The 22,478-nt window shown below is 52.4% G+C and overlaps 2 protein-coding genes across 3 annotated transcripts in view; one reads left to right on the forward strand and one right to left on the reverse strand.

Annotated features, from left to right (window-relative positions):
• The window catches only part of CFAP100 (cilia and flagella associated protein 100), a gene marked incomplete at both ends in the record, with an annotated part of 41,965 nt that extends 35,937 nt beyond the window's left edge, over positions 1-6,028 (forward strand). Inside the window, 4 exons of the mRNA XM_080810956.1 lie at positions 2,931-3,066; positions 4,011-4,216; positions 4,907-5,000; positions 5,915-6,028. Of these exons, the coding sequence (XP_080667082.1) occupies positions 2,931-3,066; positions 4,011-4,216; positions 4,907-5,000; positions 5,915-6,028 (550 nt within the window). The remainder of the gene's footprint in view (positions 1-2,930; positions 3,067-4,010; positions 4,217-4,906; positions 5,001-5,914) is intronic.
• Positions 6,029-6,463: 435 nt separating this feature from the next.
• Positions 6,464-22,478, reverse strand: part of ZXDC (ZXD family zinc finger C) — a gene marked incomplete at its 5' end in the record, with an annotated part of 38,650 nt that continues 22,635 nt past the window's right edge. The window contains 3 exons of one of the 2 annotated variants that reach the window (XM_080801164.1): positions 6,464-8,160; positions 9,726-9,827; positions 11,878-12,047. In XM_080801164.1, the coding sequence (XP_080657290.1) occupies positions 8,074-8,160; positions 9,726-9,827; positions 11,878-12,047 (359 nt within the window). In that variant the 3' untranslated portion in view covers positions 6,464-8,073. The remainder of the gene's footprint in view (positions 8,161-9,725; positions 9,828-11,877; positions 12,048-22,478) is intronic. The other variant, XM_080801163.1, reaches the window with a different exon arrangement.

Below are 22,478 nucleotides of genomic sequence, written 5' to 3' on the forward strand. Positions count from 1 at the left end.
TTAATACTAAGCTTTCTGGCTATATGTCCCCAGGCATTTATGAAGAGATCATCTTGTTACCTTTCAAAACTTTTTATAACTTCTGCAATTCACCCCAACAGCTTTAAGAAAATTTCATACGTATAAGTCTACAAACATAGAGAGAATAGTATCATGAGTCCACAGGGTCCCATCACTAGCTTCAGCAGTGATCAACTCATAGCTAATACACTTTTACCTAGATTCCACCAACTTCTCCACCTCCCATATTATTTCAGAGCAAATTCCAGGCATGTATCATTTCATCTGTAAATATGCCAGTCGATATCTCTAAAAAGATATGGATTCTTTAACATAATCACAATACGATCATCATATTTGGAAAAGCCAGTAATCCTTAACATTAAATATCCATAATCCATAAATGATTGGAGTTTTTAAACTTAGTTTGAATGAGATCTAAATAAGATCATGCTCTGCAATATTCGTTGTGTCATTAAATCCCTTCGGTCTACAGGTTCCCTCTCCAGCTTCTTGTCCCCCTGCAGTCCAGCTATTGAAAAAACCAGGTCACTTTTCCAGCACTGAAGTGCTTCTTAGACTCTGTGTGCACTGGAATCCCCCCAAGAACCTGCATTTCTGACAAACATGCAGGTGATATGCATGCTAGCCTGAGGAGCAATGCTCAGCAGTATGTCCCCCAAGCTTTTGCATTCCCATAAATTGGCAAGATCTAGTTGAGAAGAAAATATCGCGACCCAACAATTTTACATCGAAAGAGAACTAGTAGGGAAAGGGTATCCTTTTATCCCAGTTACCCTGATAAGAAAGAGAACAACAACGGAAAGCCCTCTGCTGCCACCACCACATCCATATAGCAAAGGAGGAAGAGGGCAAGCACAGCAGCCCTGTGCCAGCTGTAGCATCACACTTACCAGTTAAGGGGATGGAAGTGAAGGAAGTATTTTTTTAAAAAAAAGGTTAAAATTGAATGCAATCATGTATCTTTTGGGACAAGTACCACTGACCCTAAACATACCTATCCCTACAATGGGCATGTGTGTTTGGAAAAAAGTTGGTCCTGACACCCAGGACATGCTCTCTGATGTTATCCCAGGTGACCTGCATGAGCCCCACCAGCACCTGGGTGGGTGGGCTGTGTGTGAGCTCCATGTGGTCCCTCTGGCCACCTACCTCAGCCCCCCTCATACTCACAAGCTTCTGGTCTCAGCCCTCCACCCCAAAGTCAGGGGAGTGTAGCCTGGAGGACTCCTGGGGAGGGGGGTTGGCCTGCACCCCTGCTCTGGTGCATGTGACAGGCCATGGGACCCACAGTGGCAAAGGAGCAGCAGCCCATGGGTCTTTGCTTAGGGTTGGGAAAACGTCGGTGAGTTCTATCAACAAATGGGGGAAGAGGCACAGAATCACCATGGGGGGTGGGAGGGTCCCTCTGGGCCTCCCAGGCACTGCTGGGGGAGTGGCCAGATGCAGCTGCCCACACTGGGTGGACCCATGTCAGCCCTAAGAACAGGGATTCTTGCTCAGGAAATCCTGACATATGATGGTCAGTGTATGCCATGATTGTGGAAGATTTTTATTTGGTATTACTCTTTAAGTTTGTTATTTCACTTAAAAATTGGTTTTTGGAATTCTATTTCTAAATATATGCCCAAGGGTGCCTGGGTGGCTCAGTTGGTTAAGCGTCTGCCTTCAGCTCAGGTCATGATCCCAGGGTCCTGCGGTCAAGCCCCGCATTGGGCTCCCAGCTCAGGGGGGAGTGTTTCTCTCTCCCCTTCTGTCCCTCCCCCCTGCTTTGCTATCTATCTCTAATAAATAAAATCTTTTATTTATTTCTTATTTATTTATTTGACAGAGAGAGGGAGAGATCACAAGTAGGCAGAGAGGCAGGCAGAGGGGGAGGGGGAAGCAGGCTCCCCGCCGAGCAGAGAGCCCAATGCGGGGCTCGATCCCAGGACCCTGAGACCATGACCTGAGCCGAAGGCAGAGGCTTACCCCACTGAGCCACCAGGTGCCCCGATAAATAAAATCTTTTAAAAAATAAATATATGCCCAAGAGAATTAAAAACATGTCCTCACAGAAACCGGTCTATGAATGTTTACAGCAGCATAATTCCCAAAAGTCAAAAGGTAGGATCAACCATATGTCCATTTCAACAAAGTATGGTCCACCGACCCAGGGGACTGTCACATAATCCTCCAAAAGAATGGAGTCCTGACAAATGCCATTAGCATGGACAGACCTTGAAAAACACTCTGTTGAATGAAGAAGCCAGACACAAAGGCCACCACAGTATGGCTCCACATTTATGAAATGTCCAGAAGAGAGACACAGGGCAGGCGGGAGAGGAAAGGATGGGGAGTGACTGCTAATGGGGAACAGGTTCCTCTGGGTGATGAAAATACTCTAAAATGAGATGATGGCGATGGTTGTGCAATTGTATAAATATCCTGAAAACTAATGAACTGTATTTTTTTTAAGATTTTACTTATTTATTTGAGAGAGAGAAAAAGAGCACACAAGTGGGGGGAGGGCCAGAGGGAGGGGAGAGGATCTCAAGCAAACTTCCCACTGGGCATGGAGCCTGGCACAGGGTTCCATCTCATGACCCTGAGATCATGACCTGAGCTGAAACCAAGAGTCCGATGCTTAACTGAGCCGCCCAGGTGCCCCCTGAATTATGCATTTTAAAAGAATTTTATAGGTATGTGAATTATACCTCAATAAAGCGGTTACTTATTTTTTCATAGTGCTGATTGTTAAAGATCTTAAATCTTAGTCCTGCATCTCAGCAGCATCTCTGGTCCCCGGGCACGCACTCTGCAGTCACGGCCCCTTAGCCCTCAGGACAGTGGTGGGGCAGAGAGGCTCAGAGAGATGGAGTGCCTGGAGCTGCGCTGAGTGGGCAGGGCCCTGCCGGTCCCCAATCCAGGGACAAGGAGGTCAACCAGCTGAAGCAGTGGGTCACCACACTGATGATGTCCATCACCAAGGAGGAGGAGACTGCCGCTGAGCTGGAGCTCAAAGCCCGAGTCTTCCACTTCGGCAAGTACAAGGGTGCTCAGGAGGTAGGCCCCCCGATCAGCAGCCGGAGGGCAGCGAGTGCGGAGGGAGTGCGGGTGACCACAGGCCTGGGGCCCAATCCCCTGAAGAGCACATCTGGGAGCACCCAGTGCCGACCTCACCACCTTCTAGGCTCTGTAGGGCTGATCGAGGGGCACTGGCTGGAGAAGGCCCTTGGTCCCCCAACTGGAGTCATCCTGTGTTTATGCCCCTTGGCCATTCAGCTGCCCAGCACACTTCCTCCATTCCCTCCTTCTTTCACTCAACAAATACATCTGTTTCTTCAACACAAAGTGTCCAGAAGGTGACCCTGCCAGGAGGAAGAAGGCATGCCCCCAAGCCAGCCTGAAAGAGGGAGAGAATTCTGAGGGCACAGAGAGCAAGAACGTTCCAGGGCACACTGCGCACCCTTCCTGACAGTGCACTGGGGGCATAGGCACAGTCCCAGCTTCCTAATTCCCTCAAATTACTGTTGAGCACCCACCGTGTACCAGCCCAGGCCGGGTACGCAGGAGGCCACAACAAGCAGGCTGGTGTATCCGCGGCCTGTCAGACAGACTCCCTGGGTGCTGGCTGGGCCCCACTCCTGGCCTGAGCCTGTCTGCTCTTCCTCACTCAGTCCTCACGCCCAGTCCATGTGGTAGGGAGTGTTACTTTCTAAGTGTAAGATCAGGCTGAGAGGGGAGTTCATCTGCCCCAGGCCGCACAGGAAGTCACTCTTATGGGCCAGGGTCCTGTGGGGAGCTGAGGTCAGTGCAGGGCAGAAGAGAGCCCTAGAGGAGGGGACTGGGCCCCATGGACACACTGAGGCAGCTGAGGTAGAACCTCAGTGGTGGCTGGAGCCCTAGGTCTGGCTGATCGCAGGAGGGCAAGGGCACTGGGTGCGGCGGGCTGTGCGGCGGGGGGCAGGCAGAGGCCCACCCCTCTGCCGGCCCGCCCCCCCTCACAGGACAAGCTGCTGGAAAGCCTGAACCGCAAGGTGCTGGACGTGTACCAGCAATGCATCGGCAGCCAGCAGGAGTCCAACCTGGGCGCCGTGCAGATGCTCACCATCATCGAGCACCACCTGGACGAGCTGCTGGAAAACCTAGAGCGGGTGCCCCAGATCAAGATCGAGCAGGCGGAGAAGGCCAAGGAGAAGGAGCGCCGCATGAGGTGAGAGCCAAGCCCCTGCCCCACCCCACGCAGTCTGCCTGGCCGCCTCACGATGCCCTCCACACCCCTGCTTTGCTCTAGGCAGGCCCAGGCCGGCCCTGGGGACAGAGGTCGGGTACAGACTCGTCCTGTAAGAGCCCAAACCAAGGGAGACAGGACCTTGGTGCTCCATGCTGAGAGGTCTTCCAGAGAGGACCCCTAACTTAGTCTGGAGTGGGAGAGGATGTGGGCTCAGGGGGCCCAGAGCCAAAGTGAGGGTGTGGACAGCATGGCCTCACCCCAAGGACAAGGGACAGCAATGGCCATCTTCCTTGCTGGATTGGGAGAGGAAGAGATCGGCATTGCCAGAGCCCCAGGGAAGGAAGATGCAGACTCAGGGGGAAGCCAGGGAAGCCCAGTTCGGTGGCAGGGAAGGCAGGAAGACTTGGCAGTGTCAGAATGCTAGAAGCAGGCAGCAGGGACCCACCGTCCAAGGGGTACGAGCAGATGGACCTACGCCGGGAACCCCAAGAACAAGGTTCAGAGGCCAACCTGGCCTGGCAGGGAAGGGTGGAGAGGAGAGGGGAGTGTTCTCCTAGGGGGAGGGCCGGGGCCTGACTGAAGGCTGCATGGGAGGCGCTGGGAAGGGGATCTGGGAGCTTCCCCAGCGCCTCCAGTTCTTAATCCGCCTTGTGCTGCCCCTGCATCCAGACTCCGGGAGGAGAAGGTCATGATGCAGAAGCGGCTGCAGGAGGAGCGTGTGCAGCGGGCCCAGGCCCGGGCCCAGGCTGAGATCAAGAAGAAGGTGGGCAGGGTGGTCCCGGCGAGTCACTGCTGGGCAAGGGCCCCATGACCAGGCACTGTGGGGCTGAGAGGGGCTGGGGAACTACAGCCAAGCCTGGCTCACCGTTTTGCAGCTGCTAATTGCTGAGGCGCCGGGGGAAAGATGGGGCCACCCAAGTAGGGCCAGGAGAGAGCAGGCTGTCCCGTTCCCGGCCCACCAGTCCTGCTGCCCCTCGGGACTGGCTTCCTCAGCAAGTCCTCCTGGGGCTGCCTGTCGTCCTGCACACGCACTCCTGGGGGGGTGACTGGCCTGGCTAGCCCCCTCCCAGTCCTACTCAGGTGCAGCTCAGCCCCCGCAGGGTCCCATCATTCCACCAACACTCCAGCCAGAACCCATCACTCCAGCTCATCCCCCATCACTAGGGTTTCCCCTGACCACCCCACAGACAAAGGCTAGAGCAGCCACTTTCTTCAGGCCCTGGGAGCAGGAGGGGTGCTCCCTAAAGCAGGCCCAAGCCCAGATACAGCCTCCAGCAGACAGGGGCTGCTCTCTGAATAGAGTAGAGCTCTCTATGCTGTCACACGGGGTCGGCAGACACTGTGGGGTCTCCCCTTAAATCCCTGGAGCGAAGGAAGAGGGCTCTCTCTGTTAGCCAGGTGTTTAGCCCGTGTGTTTGCAGGTGTGCCCCAACACACACACACATCAAGGGGCCTGCAGCCCAGGGAACAGGCTCTGGAAATGCTGGGGAGGCTCACTCCCAAGTCATTTCAGGACGGCTCTAGCCCTGAGCCCGTGGGCTGACGGGGGAGGCCAGGACGTCCCTGGGAGCCCACAGCCCCAGCTCCCTGGCTTCCAGGCACGCTCAGGACCTGGGCGGCACCTTTGGGTGCGGTGACACCGCGGGGCGCAGCTCACAGAGTCCACTTGTTCTGCAGAGAGGCAGGAGACTGGTGAGTCGCTCCCGGCCCCCAGCTCTCAAGGTGAAGGAGGAGCCTGAGCACGTGCAGATGGAGGAGGACAAGGATGAGCAGCTGCTGTTCTTCACCTAGCCACCCGGCGCCAGCTGGCCGCTCTACCCCCAGCCCAGCAAGGACAGCAGCAGGAAGCAGGGGCAGGGCAGGCGGGCCCGCGGTGGCCGTCGCCCTGTCCCCATGCCGCTCCAGGCCTCCCACTGTACATTTCCTTACTCGTGTGAAATAAACTCCCCCTCCTTGGTGGCCTGATGGCCTGTTTAAGGAGGCAAGCTGGTTCTGACATCTGTACCCTGTCCTCTAATCCCTGAGCCCTAGGCCCATGGCTGAGGAAGGAGCTCATCTGGCCCTCAGGTAAGAGGTGGCTGCTTTGAGACATGAAGGCCAGTTCCACACTGAGGTGTGATATGCGGAGACAAGAAAGGAGGCAACAAGCTAGGCGGGTGAGAGGGTTCTCACTATTGACCAAAAACAAAACATGATGTCCACACTATACACACACTCCCGTGAAGTAAAGCCAAGTAACACCATCAGTACATGACTGTACAAAAACTTTTATTCATTTGTACTAGAAGTTGGGCCCATGGTCACCACAGAACTCAGTGCCCAGGAAACTGACAGCCAGTACCAGTCATATAGGTGGTGGACATTCCCAGGAGAACGTTCTGGGGAATGTTCCAACCACCCAGCCCAGAGAGAGCGTTCCCATGGCCCGGCCCCTCCTCCCAACAGAAGGACAGGGCAGTGCGGCCACTAGGCGACCCAGCCCCCAAGACCACCCTGGCAGGCGGGCTGGCTCATCATGAAGGGAGGGGGCTGCTGGTGACTTGGAGGCTGAGGGGCCAGGCGGACACAAAACTTTAGTCTGTGACGCAGCACAGAAACCATTTCTGACAGGGCCCGAGTTCCCCTGGGTGGAGAAGCACCCCGGAGAGACAGCACCTCAGAGGAGGACAGAGATAGGACTTACCACCAAATGCTGGGGTCATTCCCAAAAGCTCAAGGCCAAAAACTCAAGAAATGAAGAAACAAAGAACAGGCAGAGTTTGGACAATTCCAAATTCAAGAACCAAAACAGCATCTGAATCAACATAATCCTCAAAGGTACACGGTGAAAAACAGCATTTCTGAGTGCCCCATGGCCAGTCCCACTAACAAACAAATAAATATGTGCAAGGTTATCGGCTCGCCTCCTGTGCAAGACAGACCGCACTCTGTAAAAATGCACGGCCACACAGAACACGCACGTGTGCAGCCTGGACAAGCAGACACACCATTCTCGCTGCCCCACACGTCATGTCCAGGACTCAGACTGTGACTTTAGAAACCGTGGACAAATTAGTATTAAACGTGAATACCCAAATACAGAATTTAGAAAAACGTAAAGTTTACCTCAACCATCCATGCCCGAATTAGGAGCTTTACATTTGGCCTCCGTGCAGAGGGCTCGCTAACAGGGCCCCAGTGCGCCCCTCTTCACCCCCATCTCCTTCCCCTCACACGAGCTCCCCCGCCTGCTCTGCCGAAACAGGGCTTCGAATTTGGCTTCACTGTGACAACGGGACCACTTCTGCCCCTCGGGCTGACAGAATCAGCCCAAGCACAGCCCCCACCCCAGGGGATGGGAATCAGCCTGCTAGCTCTCAGAAAGGGGAAAGAGTTTCTAGATCTTTCTCAGGCCAAATGCTGAAGCATGGAAGGTGAAAGATCCCATTTGCTTTTACCACAGATGAAGTCCTATCTGACTAGGAAATCTGTACTCCACCCTACCCCCTGCCTAAGTCTCTTCTCCTCATGCAGCAGGGGCTCCATGGCTTCGCTCAAATGGGACAAGGGACATTCGTGTGCAGCCAAGTCTGGGAAAGCCATGTGCTTGGCCCTGAGGGCAGGCCTTGCCTCATGTTCCTATAAGGCGATTTCCACGAATACTGCCCCAAACCGGTTCCTGATAAAACGAACGAAAAACATTTTTGAGAAGCATGCCCAAAAGTCTCCGAGGAGCTCAGCGAGCCTCCTGAGCAGAAACCTAGTGGGATCTCCCCCAGGCCTGTAAGACCACCTAACAGAGTCTCAGGGCCACAGGCTGGAGGCGTGGCCCTTGGGTCCCTGGGAAAGGGCCGCGGTCACTGCAGGTCCCGAAGGTTGATGGTGCTCCCCGCACACTGCACGTCCTCAGGCCCGACAGTCCCTCCAGTTGCAGGAAGCACCTCCTGAAAAACCAAGCAGAGTGGTGAGGAGCAGAGCCGGGGCCCGGGGCAGTGCAGGACCACCTCCCAGAAGGCAGCGGGGCGGCCACACACGACCAGCATCATAACCCACAGGGCTGGCCAGCAAGGGCACCTCCCACTTTCCTAAAACGAACTGTTTTTCCCTTATTTTCACATATATTCCTTGAAGAAAGAAACTTGAGTGTAAACAAAAAGGCAAAGTGAACTTAATGCTACTGTGTTCTAGGTCTCCTCGGAAATGTCCTTGTTCAATTTATAGCCCCTCCCCGTTCTGTATGGGGAAGCTCCTCTCTCAGTTCCTAACTGCCTGTGGTGGTCATCGATGGCTGCACCACCGCCCACCTAGCCCACCTCCTCGTGCTACAACACGTCCCCAGCATTAGCTTTGAGACGATGGCAAACATCTTTTGGCCAATTACATGTACACTGCCAGATTTCTTTAAGAATAATCTCCTGAGTGGGAATACCAGGCAGAATGGAGTCGACATCCGTGAGGTTTTCTAAATACACGATCCCCAACTGCACTGGAAGGAACCCCCACTCCAGCTGCCCGGGACCCCCAGCCACACCTCTGTCTACCAGCACTTTACTCGATATTTATTTTTGACCTCTTAAGGAAAACGTTCAACAGCCCAATTTGAATACAAGAAAACTAAAATTATATGTGTAGGTCTTTTAAAAATACATATTTAAGGCTGAACTGTTAAAAATTTGATAAGCTACCTACTTTATTTTATAGCCAAATCTGAATTACCTATTGCCACCAATACGTGGTTTATCCACTTACTTAAGCAAGCTAACTCTCCTGCGTCTGTCTTCCCATAGGTCAAAAACTTGGCTGGCCTAGGGATGCCTGGGTGGCACACACAGTGAAGCGTCTGACTCTTGGTTTTGGCTCAGGTCTGATCTCAGGGTTGTGAGATCGAGCCCCATGTCCCCTCCCCTCCATGTTCAGTGTAGAATCTTCTTTGGTTTCTCCACCTCTCCCTCTGCCCCTACCCCCCCCGCCCCAAATAAATAAATAAATCTTTAAAAACAAACCCTGGCCAGCCTATTTCCCATAGGAGAAAGTGACTAGAATTTTTTTTTTATATAGTCAAAGAGCATTTTATTTTATTTTTTAAAGATATTTGTCAGAAAGAACGCACAAGCAGGGGAGCAGCAGGCAGAGGTAGAAGCAGGCTTCTTGCTAAGCAAGGAGCCTGCTATGGGACATCCTGGGGTCATGACCTGAGCTAAAGGCAGCCACTTAACTGGCTGAGCCACCCAGGTGTCCCGTGACTAGAGTCTCTAAATAGAAAATATTTCGAGTGTATTGAATTTCACCTTATTTACAAGGAGGAGCTAAAAGCGGGAGCAAACCTGAGCTTTATTCTTAGTCTTTCTTCCTCGGTCATTGATCCACCTTTTCTAGAAAGCAGCAAAACGTCCCGGCCACCAACCCCGTGAGTGCCCACTTGAGCCCCGCCTCAGCAGCAAGCCCCAGAAAGCCGAAAGCTTCCCGACAGTCTTACTAACAGACCCAAAGAGCTGTAAGGCATCCAGACCTGGAGGACATAGACTGGCAAATCGACAGCAAACAGGGGGTGGAGGGCGGAAGGCTGCGGGCTGAGAACCAGCGATGAGGCTGCTTCACTGGAGGGCTCGTTCTGGGGAGGCAATGGCATGTTTCATTGATCAAGCACAGCGACATTCCTCACTCCGGCCTGAGGAGTCCCCGTCCCTCTGATACACAGCCCCTGGATTCCAGGCGAGGCCACACAGGGAGCCAGGTGAGGCCCGGGGACCCAGCAGTCACTGGAATCAGGGGCTGGGGGCTACTGACCTTTCCTCCTGGTCCTCAGTCTCTCATCTTGTCCCCAGCTTGAGGCCCGTACCACCTGCCATCTGGCTGCTCCCCGCTCCCAGGCCCCTTCCCTGGAACTCCCCCACATTCAATACCTCCCCTTAGCCTAGGCCCGAATTTCCCTCCCATAGGCTGTTCCTGAACTCTGGTGGAGGCTCGCAGCAGCTCTCCAGTGGCCACCTCACAGCACATAAGAAGGCCCACCTCTGCCCCAAACCACAGTCAGGCTGGAAGGGACAAAAGATCACCGGTCTCTGGAGAGAGGGAGGCACATAGGCTCCTGATAATCATGCAAGTAAGAAAAGGGACGCTATCTAACCTTTCAGCTTTCACCTGCACACCCAGCCCATGGCAGCCCACGGCCCTGCCACTCAACTTCCGATGCCACCGCCCCCATCAGCCCAGCCCTTCCCTGGCCTCAAGAACCTTCTGTGCCAAGCACTATCATCCCCACTTCACAGACAACAAAACCGAGGCCCGGAGAACTTAAGGAACAAGACAACACTAACTGGTAAAGGGGAAGGTTGAGAATTGAAAGTGAGTTCTCTCTGCCTCAAGGCTCACGCCTTCAACTGGATGTCCGAAAGAGCAACATCTCCCTTTCCAATGAACGCCTTTTCTGCAATGTATCAGCTTTCTTGAAGTTTCCGTTAGAACCTCCAGTCCCGCCTTCCCCACGTCTCACCTGCCCGCCATGAGCACGTTCAGAAGGGCTCTGCTGCTCCTCCCCCCCACCTCCACAGCCCCCATCTCAGGAGAGCCCTGGCCTCTTTACTGCCCCAACACCCTGGCCCCACACCTGGAAAGAAGAGACCTGTTTTCCCGCTCACCTCTGCAGACCAGTCTTCCCAGGTCCCACCCCCACCAAAAGCTCACATTAACATCTTGTTTTCTGGAAGAGCAAGGATGCTCTCAGGTCCCATCTTCCAGCCCCTCCCCAAGCTCCACCTAGGCCATCCACCCTTTTATACTCTTCACAACCAGCTCGGTCCTATCTCCTCAACGAGCCTCTCCCAGGACTACACACCCCCAGGATCTGGCCACCCTCCTCTTCAGAGTCAGCTCGGCACTCAGAAGTCCTTGGGTGTCTGTGCCTTCCCAGGCCCATGGTATTCTACGGCCCCAGAGTATGAACAAAGGAGATGCTCAGGGACGAGGTGGCAATGAGATCAGGCCAGGTCAGAGCTACATAGCCTCAGCTTCTAAGCCTCTTCTCTCCCCAAACAGTCCCAATTCATTGCCCCTCTGCTGGACCCTCAAAAAGGACACTGCAGACAAAGGTGCCCACAGAGCTGCAGTCAATGTGTCCGGTGAGCGTTCACGGAGTGGCTGCCAGCTGCAGGCACCTGCTAGGCCCCGGCACAGCCCAAGGTGGCTGGCCTGCCCTCGAGGGCTCATTTTGTAGAGAAGAAGGGCAGTGAGGGGGTAGGGAGCCAGCATCCTTAGCACATAAAGGCTATATCCTCGGCGCACTGCGGATGCTCCCAGACACAGAACTGCCAAGCTGCATGAGCAAAGCCCCTTCACCCCAGCCCTGAAAAGAGCAGTGGTGTCTAGGGAGGGGCAGGGCTGTGCCAGGTGTCCCGTGGCTCACTGCTCACCTCATGGGGACACAGAAGCATCAATCCTAGTAAAGACGGAAGCTCAGACAAACAGAGCAGGACAGGGCGGGAGGAAGGGGGGAGCTGGGGTGATGGAGACATCATCCAGGACTTAGGACGTCAGAAGCAGTGTGGGGGGCAGTTCCTGAGAAGGTGGAGCACTGGAGGGTGGGGGCTCTGGGAGATGCGGCCCGAAGCCTGGCCCCCGCTCCCGCCCTGTGACCAGGGTCCTCCGGGCTCACTGGCTCTTACCTGCAGTAGCTGGAGCTGAACGCACTGCACTCCAGCCGCCGGAGCCGGTGCTGGCTGACCTCCGCTGGGCACCACAAGGTTCCCACACAACCAGCCAGGCTGGCTCGTGTGCAAGTGAGTAGGACTGACTTTGCCACCTTTCATTTTCCTCTGAGCGGACCCTGAGGCTCCTATGATGAAAAAGACAAACCGACACATGCAGGGTACCGTGCCTCACAGAGGCCACGCTCTGGGGATACGGCCTCCCCATCGTCATTGTGCACAGCCCTGCGGGCTTCAAACTAGTCAACAGAGAGAGTCATGGGCTTCAGAGGCGGGAAAAAACAAGATTTTGATTAGAAACCGTAGCAAACTTACATACGTGTCTTCTGGACGCTCAGCGGTCAGAACCCCAGTGCCCATTTCACAGGGGCAGAGGCTCCTCCTTACCCTGCAACGCCAAGAGCTGCAGGCACACAGGAGATCCCCAACACGGTGGAGCTCAAATAGCGGGCAGGGCTACACAGTCGCAGAAAAGGAACAAGGGAAGGAAGCTAGCCACCACATCCCACCCTCAGGCCCCTTGGTGTGTGCTCAGTAAGCCACCAAATCCCTTAGGCTGTTTTCTGTCCAGCTTCCTCCTCAAAAGTCATCTCTCCGTTGATCTCATAAAAACATACTTTTAAAAATAATAAAGTATAAAGAAAAATCAAAACAATCCAGACACCCAGAAAGGGTTTCTCTGACACTCACGTGCTTTGTGAGCAGCGCAAAACCCCAAGGACAGTGGCCTGGATTCAAATCCTGGCTCCACCCCTGACTCTGCTACCTGACATTGGACAAGCAACTTAAGCTCTCACCTCAGTGTTCCCTACCTGTGAAATGGGAACAATACTCCCTACCTCAAAGTTTTGGGAGGATTAAGTAGAGATGTGATGCAAGTTGAGAACAGTGCCTGGGTCCTAGTAAGTGCCAAGGAATTTCAGGTGCTGTGATAGCTGTGGCCGGAGAGCCCAGGACAGGTGTACATGAGTGACTTCATAAAGACAATTTTACAGTGAACATCGTACAAGTTAAAAAGGATAAAAGCATCTGATTTTTGTTGAATTTAATAAAATGAAAAGGAACAAGTGAAACTGAAGGATGTGCTGAACTTCTAGAAAACACGTCTTCATGAAAATGTCTAACGACCTAATGTTACAGGGAAAGGAGGAAACACATGAGAGGCTGCATTCTTTGTGTAGGTTTCTGTACTCGAAGTTTCCATTTTAAACAGGAACAGCTGACTCTGACACAGAGGACAAGCCGCCTCTGTCAGAGCAAGTTCTTGACAGCAATACCAGCTCCTCTACCTCAGGGAGCCCAGTGCCCTCCTGCTGGCTTAGCTCCGGCCGCCGTCCATGCTTCTCCCCACTGCGGTGCAGCTTCCAGCCGGCAGACCAGGGCTGGGACGAGGGTGAGGGGCTACGGCCTGGGATCCACTCAGTAAGAAACTCCTCGTCACTCGCTAGTCTCCCTACACATGCACGCTACTCCCCTCAACTCCGGCTTTTTCCCTGAATGTGTTGTTGGGCTTTGAAGTCTTTTATCCCCTAGCATCTTCCCTGTGATAAAAACATGTATGTAAATTAAAATTCTAGTTTTAACAAAAACTTAAATATACATTCTAGGAGTTGAAATCTTCATGTGAAAAATCAAGTTACCATTGCAATTATTAATAACACAAGCCCAACCAGAATAACCAAACCTATTAGAAACTCTGACGGTGACAGAGTATCGAAAGCTTAGAACGCAGAGAGAACAGCGTGACTGCCTGTTTCCCAGGAGGCTCATGGGGCTGGGGATCAGTACTACTCATTGCTAGACTCAGATGCCTTTTGGCAAATAAAAAAGTATTTTAAATACACTGCTCGTGTGCTTTAAATATCATTTCATCACAATCGCAGCACTCTGCAGCTGCAGCTAAAGGAGGAACGGGCCTCAGAGTCCACGCTGTCAGGACAGTGCTCCTTTCCCCTGAAAGGTCCAATTCCATTTTTCAGTTCAAATAAACACACTGAAACATGGTTCAAGGGATATTATGAAACCCACTATGAAATCAACAAAGGAAAGCATCAAGTGATGCATCATTTTAAGCTACTTTTAAAAGCAAGATTTAAATATGTATATTAATGCTTATTACTGAGCTTTGTAAGATTAAAAACCAGGTCATTCTGAGCCATTTCTCGTCTGTGTTATAAGGATTCAATGAAAGCTGTGTAGCTCATACTCTGCATTACCTATGAAGCAAGAAGAATGATCAAAGCCTTGTGTCCCTTTACTAGCTGTGTGCTAGCATGTATGCTACGCAAACGATGGGGAAATTAGGTAAAAACCACATGAACATCAGAAATAGACCCCACTTAATTTTGCTGTACATCAGCGTTACAGGCTTCCATCACAAACAGTATACACTGCTGAAAAACGAGTCAGTGACAGGAACATAACTGTGTTTTTTAAAGGGATGTAAGAGGCAGTAGTTTGGTAACAGGAAGTAAGACAGACTGCACCTAGAACACTTGGTGACACATCACAGGCTAAACTGTATTAGCTAATTACTGTATAAGCACACGTGTCATCATGTTCTCTTTACAGCCTGTCCCTTCGTCTGGCACCTGACACTCTGGTTACTCCTGCAGATGCCACAGTTCCACTGAGAATCATTGCCCCTAACCACAGGTGCTTTGGGACCTTCTGCGGTTAACAACTCCTCCTGGTGATGAAATGTTCCCAGAGCTAAAAGGAACTGCTCGGGCTTACATATACCGCTGCTTTCATGGGACTCCCCGTAAAAGCAGCTGCTGCTAGGACGAGAGCAGAAGGGTGGGAAAGGTAAGGGCTGACCCCGCCCCAGGGCCCCCCTATGCTGTATCTCACCTCAGAACATCTCAACATGCCTGCCTAGGAAAACCAGTGCATGAGGGAGGCCAAGCTGGCCACAGAGCCCCGAGGCGGTCTTGATGCCTGCATGAACAGATCCATACAAGGCGCCTCCCTGAAGTCAGCACTCTGAAGTGTCCTGGGTCTGGGGCTCTGGAAGACTGCGTTTACATGCGCCCCCGGGGGTGCTGCACCACAGAGAGCTTGGTGGTGGGGAAGGACTCACTGTCGTGAAGGAAAGGTGGACAGGAGAGCCTGCAGAAGTTCTGGGCCCAAATGCACGATCTCTGTTACGAACGGAAGACAGCTACGGGAAAGCAGATTCCCTTCAGACTAGCCATGCTCGCCTCCCCCTTCAAAGTCTTCTGGTGCACCCAAGGTCTCAGAGCTCAGGCTGAGCACTGCCCACTGGCGCCCTGAGAAAGCTGCGAAGGGAGAAGGCAGGGCCAGGAGAGGGGAACGAGAGCTGATGCGCTGAGCGCCCTGCACCTGGCCTCCAGACTTCCTGCTCCGGAGAAAAAACACCTTGCTGACCTGCTGGCACCACTGGGGCAGGGTGCTGGGTTACGTGACCCCAGACGGTACATTGTACCATCCGACAGTGTGCCATCACCGCATACAATGTCTGAAAATCACACCCTTCCAGAGTTGGCTACACAAGCCCACCGAGCCATGGATGCCGGAGGGCTTAAAGCTGACACACAGCCTCTACACAGGACCCTACAATGGCCATGCAGCCGTCCTCACTAGTAAAAGATGTCACGGCACTGCATGTAACGTGACCAACTTAACCTACAGACCAATGTCCAGAAACATAAAAAACTTCTTTCTCGAGGTAGAAATCCAAAAAACCTTAGAGGGCAAGTCATCTTCAAATGAACTGAGTTTTGCTTCAGTAATCTCAACATTTACCTGAAACACTGGATTGTGCTCGATAGCCTGAAAGAGCAGGGAGAGGACAGAAGGATAAAGCCAACCAGCAAGTCAGCTTCTGGCTAAGGAGACCTAAAAGACAACCCTATTTGGGCGTGAAATAGCCAAGCGAGCTGGAGTACACCACTGCGTGCCCCGAGTCCCCAACTCACCGGTGCACCGCGCTGCAGCACGACCATGACCAGAATTAGGTGAGGGCTCAGGCGAAGGGCTCTGCCGGCACACCTCCCGAAGTCGCCCCTAGGCTGACAGCTACAGAATCCAGTACCACCCCAAGCATGTGGCCTCCTCACCCCAGGAGGGCTCTGCACTGAGTATGGTCAGCTCTCTATCCTGCATACTGCGGGCTCCAATGGCTCACTTGCTCCCGCCACCAGGTGTGCAGGAGGGGCCTGATAACCTTGGGCTCTGCTGGGGATCCTCACTGAACCAGAGAGCGCAGTGACCTGTTTCAGTAACTATTCCCCGGTTCTCCTAGGGATGGGAGGCTGGCCCCATTATGTATCCTGGATGGTGGAGGGCACTGGAGCCTAACCCCTTCATAGTTCCTGAAGTGGTCCATCCTACACGGCTAGTAAAGAATAAACCACAAACATGTATTTATTCACATGGAAAAATAGTCATGTTTAAAAGCAAAAAGCAGATAAAAATATATGTATATCATTTCTTTAAAAAAAGTAACAGGTGTAGTTTATACACATGGGAAAATGTTCAACATCGAAATGCCGGAAGCGGTTTCCCCTGGGTGGTGGAACTACGGTGGGGGGAGAAAGCGTGTATGAAATCACCATTACTTTTCCCGAAGAGTAAACCCACGTTACCAGAACCACTGATGGGCTGTGCAGCCTTCGCTTACTGGCCCGCGTGCCTCTGCTCCGGCTGTCCCCAGCCGCCTAGATGGCCTGCTCCCCGCCAGAGCACCGGCCCACTTTCATCTCCAACACTCCTCAGCAGGCCTGCGTCACCAGCGCAGTGGTCTCCCTGACCCATGCCCTCTCTTTTTTGAAGTATGCATGGAGATTTTAATGAAGCTATCCTTCCAGATGAACTTAAAATGGACAGGTGGTTTTTTTCTTTTAAAAAGTTCCTTTGGGATTTTAAAGGAACTGAATAAAAGATGTAAATTAACAGAACAGAGTGCTCCATCCAAGTATATAATAAGCTGTGGATAGGGCCTTATCCAAGCCCAGCCTATATGTCACTGGTGAAACTGAGATACTTCAGTACTTTTATTGCCATTATGAGTGAGATCTATTTTTCATTACTGTTTTTCCAAAAATTGAAAAGCTATTCCTGTGATATATGCAAACACTTTTTGTACAATTAGCTAATTGAGTCTATCCCCTTGGGTTTTCTAAGCCCAATAATCATCATTGATAGGTAATCACATCTTCCTATTTATTGGTTTTTCTCTAAAGCTTCCATAAAAATGTCCAATCCTGTTGACGTGTCGGCTTTGCTGCCTCTTCCGATTATAATGGGAACACATCACCTCACTGAAAATAATGTTGACTGCTATTCTAACTTGCTCTCTATTATTACGGAAATCTTTTTTAGTTCCTAGTTAAGGTTTATGATTTTTAAAAATCAGCGATGATTAATTTTCTCAGCTGCCTTGTTCAGTGAAGATAGCAGGGTTCTCCTCCAGCTTCCTGATGTGGCAAATTACATTGACAGCTGCTTAACCTTGGCCCACCTGCAACCCTGGACCAGCCCTAATCATCCGGAATCCAGGTGCTAGTATTTTACCCGGGAGTTCCACATCCGTTTCACTCGCTGAAGGGGAGACACGCTGTTCTTGTGTGTCGTACAGCTCACAGGCTGGTTGAAGGCTCTAGAGCCGGTCAGCCTGGGCTTCTACCCCCAGCGCAGTCACCCATCAGCTGTGCAGCCCCCATCAACTGCATTCTCTGTGCCTTGGGTTCCTCCCCCAGACAATGGGGTATGAGCACCTGCATCTCACAGGCTTGCGGTGAGAACCACGCTGGGTGTACAGTTAGCTTGAATGAATGCCACACGTCTGTCAGGTGCAGCAAGGGGTGTGCTTACTGAAGGGCTGCTACTTGACATGTGTCCGGTGATTAGCCGTCTCTTCACGCTTTATCATTCTTTCAACAAATATTGACTGACTCTTTACTCCACTGGGTACAGGACTAGAAATGGTGAGCCTTACCTGTGTCCTAAGTACAGCTGTTTCCCAGGGACACAGAGACGGGCCTGCAGCCCACACTCGAGGATGAAGCCCAACAGCATCCCGCGAACAGAAGGGGCCGGTGCTGGCAGGAGGCCTTGGAGAGGTTGGGTAACACTGCAGCCATAATGCAGCCACGGCCCTGGAGAAGCTGCTCACGTTAGGGGATCCGTCAGGGTCCCGTCAGGGCCCCAGGAATACTCAAGGTACTGCACCAAGAGGGATGTCATGCCGACATGTATACCAGTGACGGTGCGCTAAGGGGCAAACACCCTTGTCAGTATGGCCCATAGACACCACCACCCCCAAAATCCAGAAGAGGGACAGTGCACACAAACCAGAACTATGTCAGGGGCTGCCCAGCAAGAACTGAGACCCCAGGGGAGATATAGCCATGGTCATAAAACTCCCACTAAAGTGAACGAGAGCAAGGTCCTGGTTCCCCCTTCCTCCCTCCACCTAATCTCCTGCCAGTGCTCCCGCTGGCCAGCCCTGGCTGGGAGCCTAGGAAAGACAGTTCCTGAGGCTGTGAAGGTCAAACCAGCAAGTCGGGAAGGGTGACTCAGACTTCACCGAAAAAGGCTGTATAGGAGCTCCCAGGGGGACAGGCTATGGGACAGAGTACATCCCCAGGTGCCATCCATAGTTCAGGACAACCAAAGCACATACATCAGGCCAAGGAGAGCAGGCCGGGGCTCCCAGGGCACGATTGCCACCTCTGTCAGCTGAACTGTAAGAGCTAGGGGCCCGAAACCACATAGACACAAAGCCCTGCCATTGTTTTCTTATTCTGCTCCAAAGGGAGGCTAACTGAAGGTACAGAAGTATGTGTTGTGATGAGCGAAACCTACATGGAATTCAACGAAGCACTGGGTCCTCCAATCAGCACTGGGCTGTTTTACAAGAATCCTCGAATGTAATCCTCATGACCACCTAGGAAGGTGGGTCCTGTACCACCTCCAGTAACAGAGGATGTTGCTGCAGCCAGCCAGAGGGCAGACTCTTGCCCAAGGCCACTGAGACTGCACGAGCAGACCTCAACTGCACTCCGGACTCCTGAGTTGGTACTCTGACACTGCCACCTGGCACTGTCCCCACAAATCACCTCACGTGGCAGCAGAACTCTCAAATGCGTGGCCAAGCCAATCACATCTTTCTCGAACAAAGGCCTCCTCCTTACCGGGGTTAGGGACCTGCCAGGGAGGGCCTCAGTAGGCTTCCATGATCCCCTCGCAGCGAGACGGGAGGACCTACAGGGAAACAGTTATCTACCAGGGAGACAGAAAGGAAGCGAGACATGCACTCCAGCAGGGAACAGCACAGGGCAGGCACACAGCTAACAGAAACCAAAGTGACCGCTGCTCGTCAGTAAAGGGCGGGCCTAGAGGACCAGGACTGAGAAAATGAGTATCACCTGCTCACTGTCCCAGTGCAGGAAACCTCAACTCACAGCCGATTCAGGGATAGGAGGCCACATTTCCCCACCAGCGCAACAGGAAGATGGCTGCCACCACGCCCCTGTATCCTGCTTCAGGAGATCTCTGGCTATGCCAGCCCTCAAAACCACAGCTCCAGTCCAGGGACCACACGGACCCTCAGCCCTATGGGAACAATGACCAGAGATGGCTGTGGCCCTGGCCACAAGTGCACCGCCAGGAGACTCACTCCACAAAGAGCTGCTCAAGGCAACCGTGCTGTACTAACCCTAGCCTGCAGGGTCTAAGCCTGGCCAGGTGAAGGCCAGCGGTGCAGAGGGAACCACCACAGACAGCCAGAGCAAATCATCCGGTACCTCAAAGCAAAGACCAGACCAGACGGCCTCCCCACGGCCTGCAAGCCACTTTGCATGCCGTCACAGGCCCCATCTGTCCTCCAGGGTGCCTAAACGGAGTCCACAGGGAATGAGAAAGCCCTGAGAGATTCAGACACACACTTTCCCATACATCAGAGGGGGCTTTCTCTGGCTGCAGTCCAGACTCCCCATCCACCAACCAGGGAGCTTCATGACACTCGAGTTCACAATCCAGTCTTTCAGGAGTGCCTGTGTGAACGTTCCCAGAATTCTCTTCTAGAAAAAGAGTTACAATTGCCACCGCTCCCCAATTAACGGACAGCCTGCGTGGGGGCCTTCCGAATCCTGTCTCCCTCAGTGTGGCCCTTCTGCTCTCAGCACGGCAGCAACAGGAAGAAATGGGAGGAGCCTGGTGATACAGGCCCCCAAATTTTTGCTTTAATGTGAGAAAAACATTTTTTTAAATATATATGTATATATACTATAAAAAATAGATCACTGACTTAATTTCATGGCTCAATCCAACCCAATTATTCAAACATTCACGTGGCATAGACTGACCAGAGGCACCAAGCAGGTCTATCAGCTCCCCCTCCATCCGCATGCCCACCTTCCCGTGCTGGACAAGCTGGCGAGCCTACAGGAGCCACAGAGGGGCCCTGCCTCATGCTGCCTGGCCCCTCTGCCCGCTCCCTGCTGCTCTCATCATCCCTTTCTGGGCAGGGAAACCAATTGCAGACTATTCTGTCTCAGTTTACAGGGGAAGCAGCTGGAGAGCCCACCCAAGTGCCTCAGGTGCAACCCAAAAACCTCCACTGGTACACTCCACCCCAGGGTGGGACAGAGGGGACCAATGTTCTGGTTCCCACTACTTAGATGGGGGTGGTTAATATTTATTTTCTAACTATGTAGTTCATGTGTTTTCAAATATAGAAAATGAAAATGATGAAAAATGATTTAAAAACTCAATCTTATCACTCAGAAAAAAACTACTAACCCTGCAAGGGTATGTGTTCTACCATTTTTGTTTCTGTGCAAATACAAAAACAAACGTGTCTACCGACAACACACCCAGCTTTTCTTATGAACACGAACTTACCAAAAATATGCACCAAGTGTGGCGCTTTCCTGGCAGACACGAGCGGTATTTAGTAATACACAGCTCAGCACTGGGCAGCAGCTGGCACACGTCCGTTGACGTAGATCCCTGGATATTTCCTTGAGATAAGTTACAACACAGTCATTTCACGACTGGACATTACGTGAATCTTCTGGCTCTTGCAAACAGTATCAAGTGACCATCCAGAAATGTCACACTGCATCCCCATGTTCCACGTGCACCCCTGTGGGCTCTGGGTTTCCTTGCCTCTGAGCACCAAGCACATCCCCTCTGCTTCCTCATTTGTTGGCCGCCTTCTGCACAGTGCCTACTCATGTCCCGTCCCCACCTTTCCTCTTACTTCATGCTGTGTACACTCATTTAAAACCTTTCAGCGTCCACCCATCTCCAAGGCCTGGGCCTCTGCTCTGCTCTGGGCATCCGTACCCTCTGAGCAGTGAGCACACTGGGGGAGCGGCTCTGGCGGCCCAGCTGTAGAACAGGCTGGTAATTAAGTCTCTACCTTAGGGAGCTACTGTGAAGATACACAAGCTAAATCATGTAAAGCACACACATAAGGGCAAAGCAAGTGTGGGCTATCCAGACAGCTTTCCATGCTTTTAAAAAACCTGAAACCTCTTGTCTTCTTTCTTTATCCTGTATGGAATTTTAGTCTCTTTCTCCCAAAAGGCCATTACTCATTTGCCAATAACAGAAGCCACCTTGACACACACAAGAGTGTCGGTCTTAGGACGATCGATCAATGTGCGTCCCTGTGTCCTGGCCTACGGATCACAGCCCTGTCACAGCTTCAGTGGTTGACGCCTGTGAGATGTCCCCCCAAACCCAGAGCAACGCCTCCAGGCTCATTTTCCATGTGTCCTCAGGAATCCCTGACTGTAGGTTCCCACACAAGCGTCCTCGGAATTTCAAATGGAATTGCATGAAATACTGTGGGAAGAGTTAGCATGTCTGCAATAATGACTTCTTCCTCCCCCAAACCCCAGAGCTGTCCGCAAATCTTGCTGGACCCGTCTTTAAGACAGAGGAGGATTTACCCACCTCTTCCCACTGGAAGCCACCATCTGCCCACGGCCATGGTCATTTCCTGCTGGGGACTACAAGGAACCCCCTACCTGCAGTCCTTGCCCCTTACGGTTTATTTTCAGAAGAGCAGCTGGAATGATCCTTTTCAAAAGACCATGTCACTTTTCTAATTATGTCCCTATGTCTCCCCATCGGACTCGGAGTGAAAGCCAAAGTTCCAACAGTTCCTGAGCGGCCCTCAACAGCCCAGCCTCCCACCAGCTCTCTGACCACTTCAGAAAAGGACCCCCTGGGCCTCCAACCTTGGACAACAAAGATCTTTCTACTGAGAGCACTTTCCAGCCTCAGGCTCACAGGGACTTTGCCCAGATCCATCCTCATGGCTCCTTTCTCACCTTTGTCAAGGGTCTCCTCCTCTGTTGAGGCCTCTCTCTACCCTACTATAAACCGCAAAGGAACACATACCTGTTCCTTGTTGTAGTCACATTTACCATTTGATTTACTGTTTTTGTTTATCCAAAGCTCCCCCGACCCCCACCCCAGCTCCCACATCAGAATGCAAGCAGTGGTCTCCCTGCATGGCACTCCGTGGGGGACATGTATCAAAGCGGGAGTCAGGACATCTGGAAGCATTGTCTCTT

This window comes from Martes martes (assembly GCF_963455335.1).
Source record: "Martes martes genome assembly, chromosome: 1".
NCBI lineage: Eukaryota > Metazoa > Chordata > Mammalia > Carnivora > Mustelidae > Martes > Martes martes.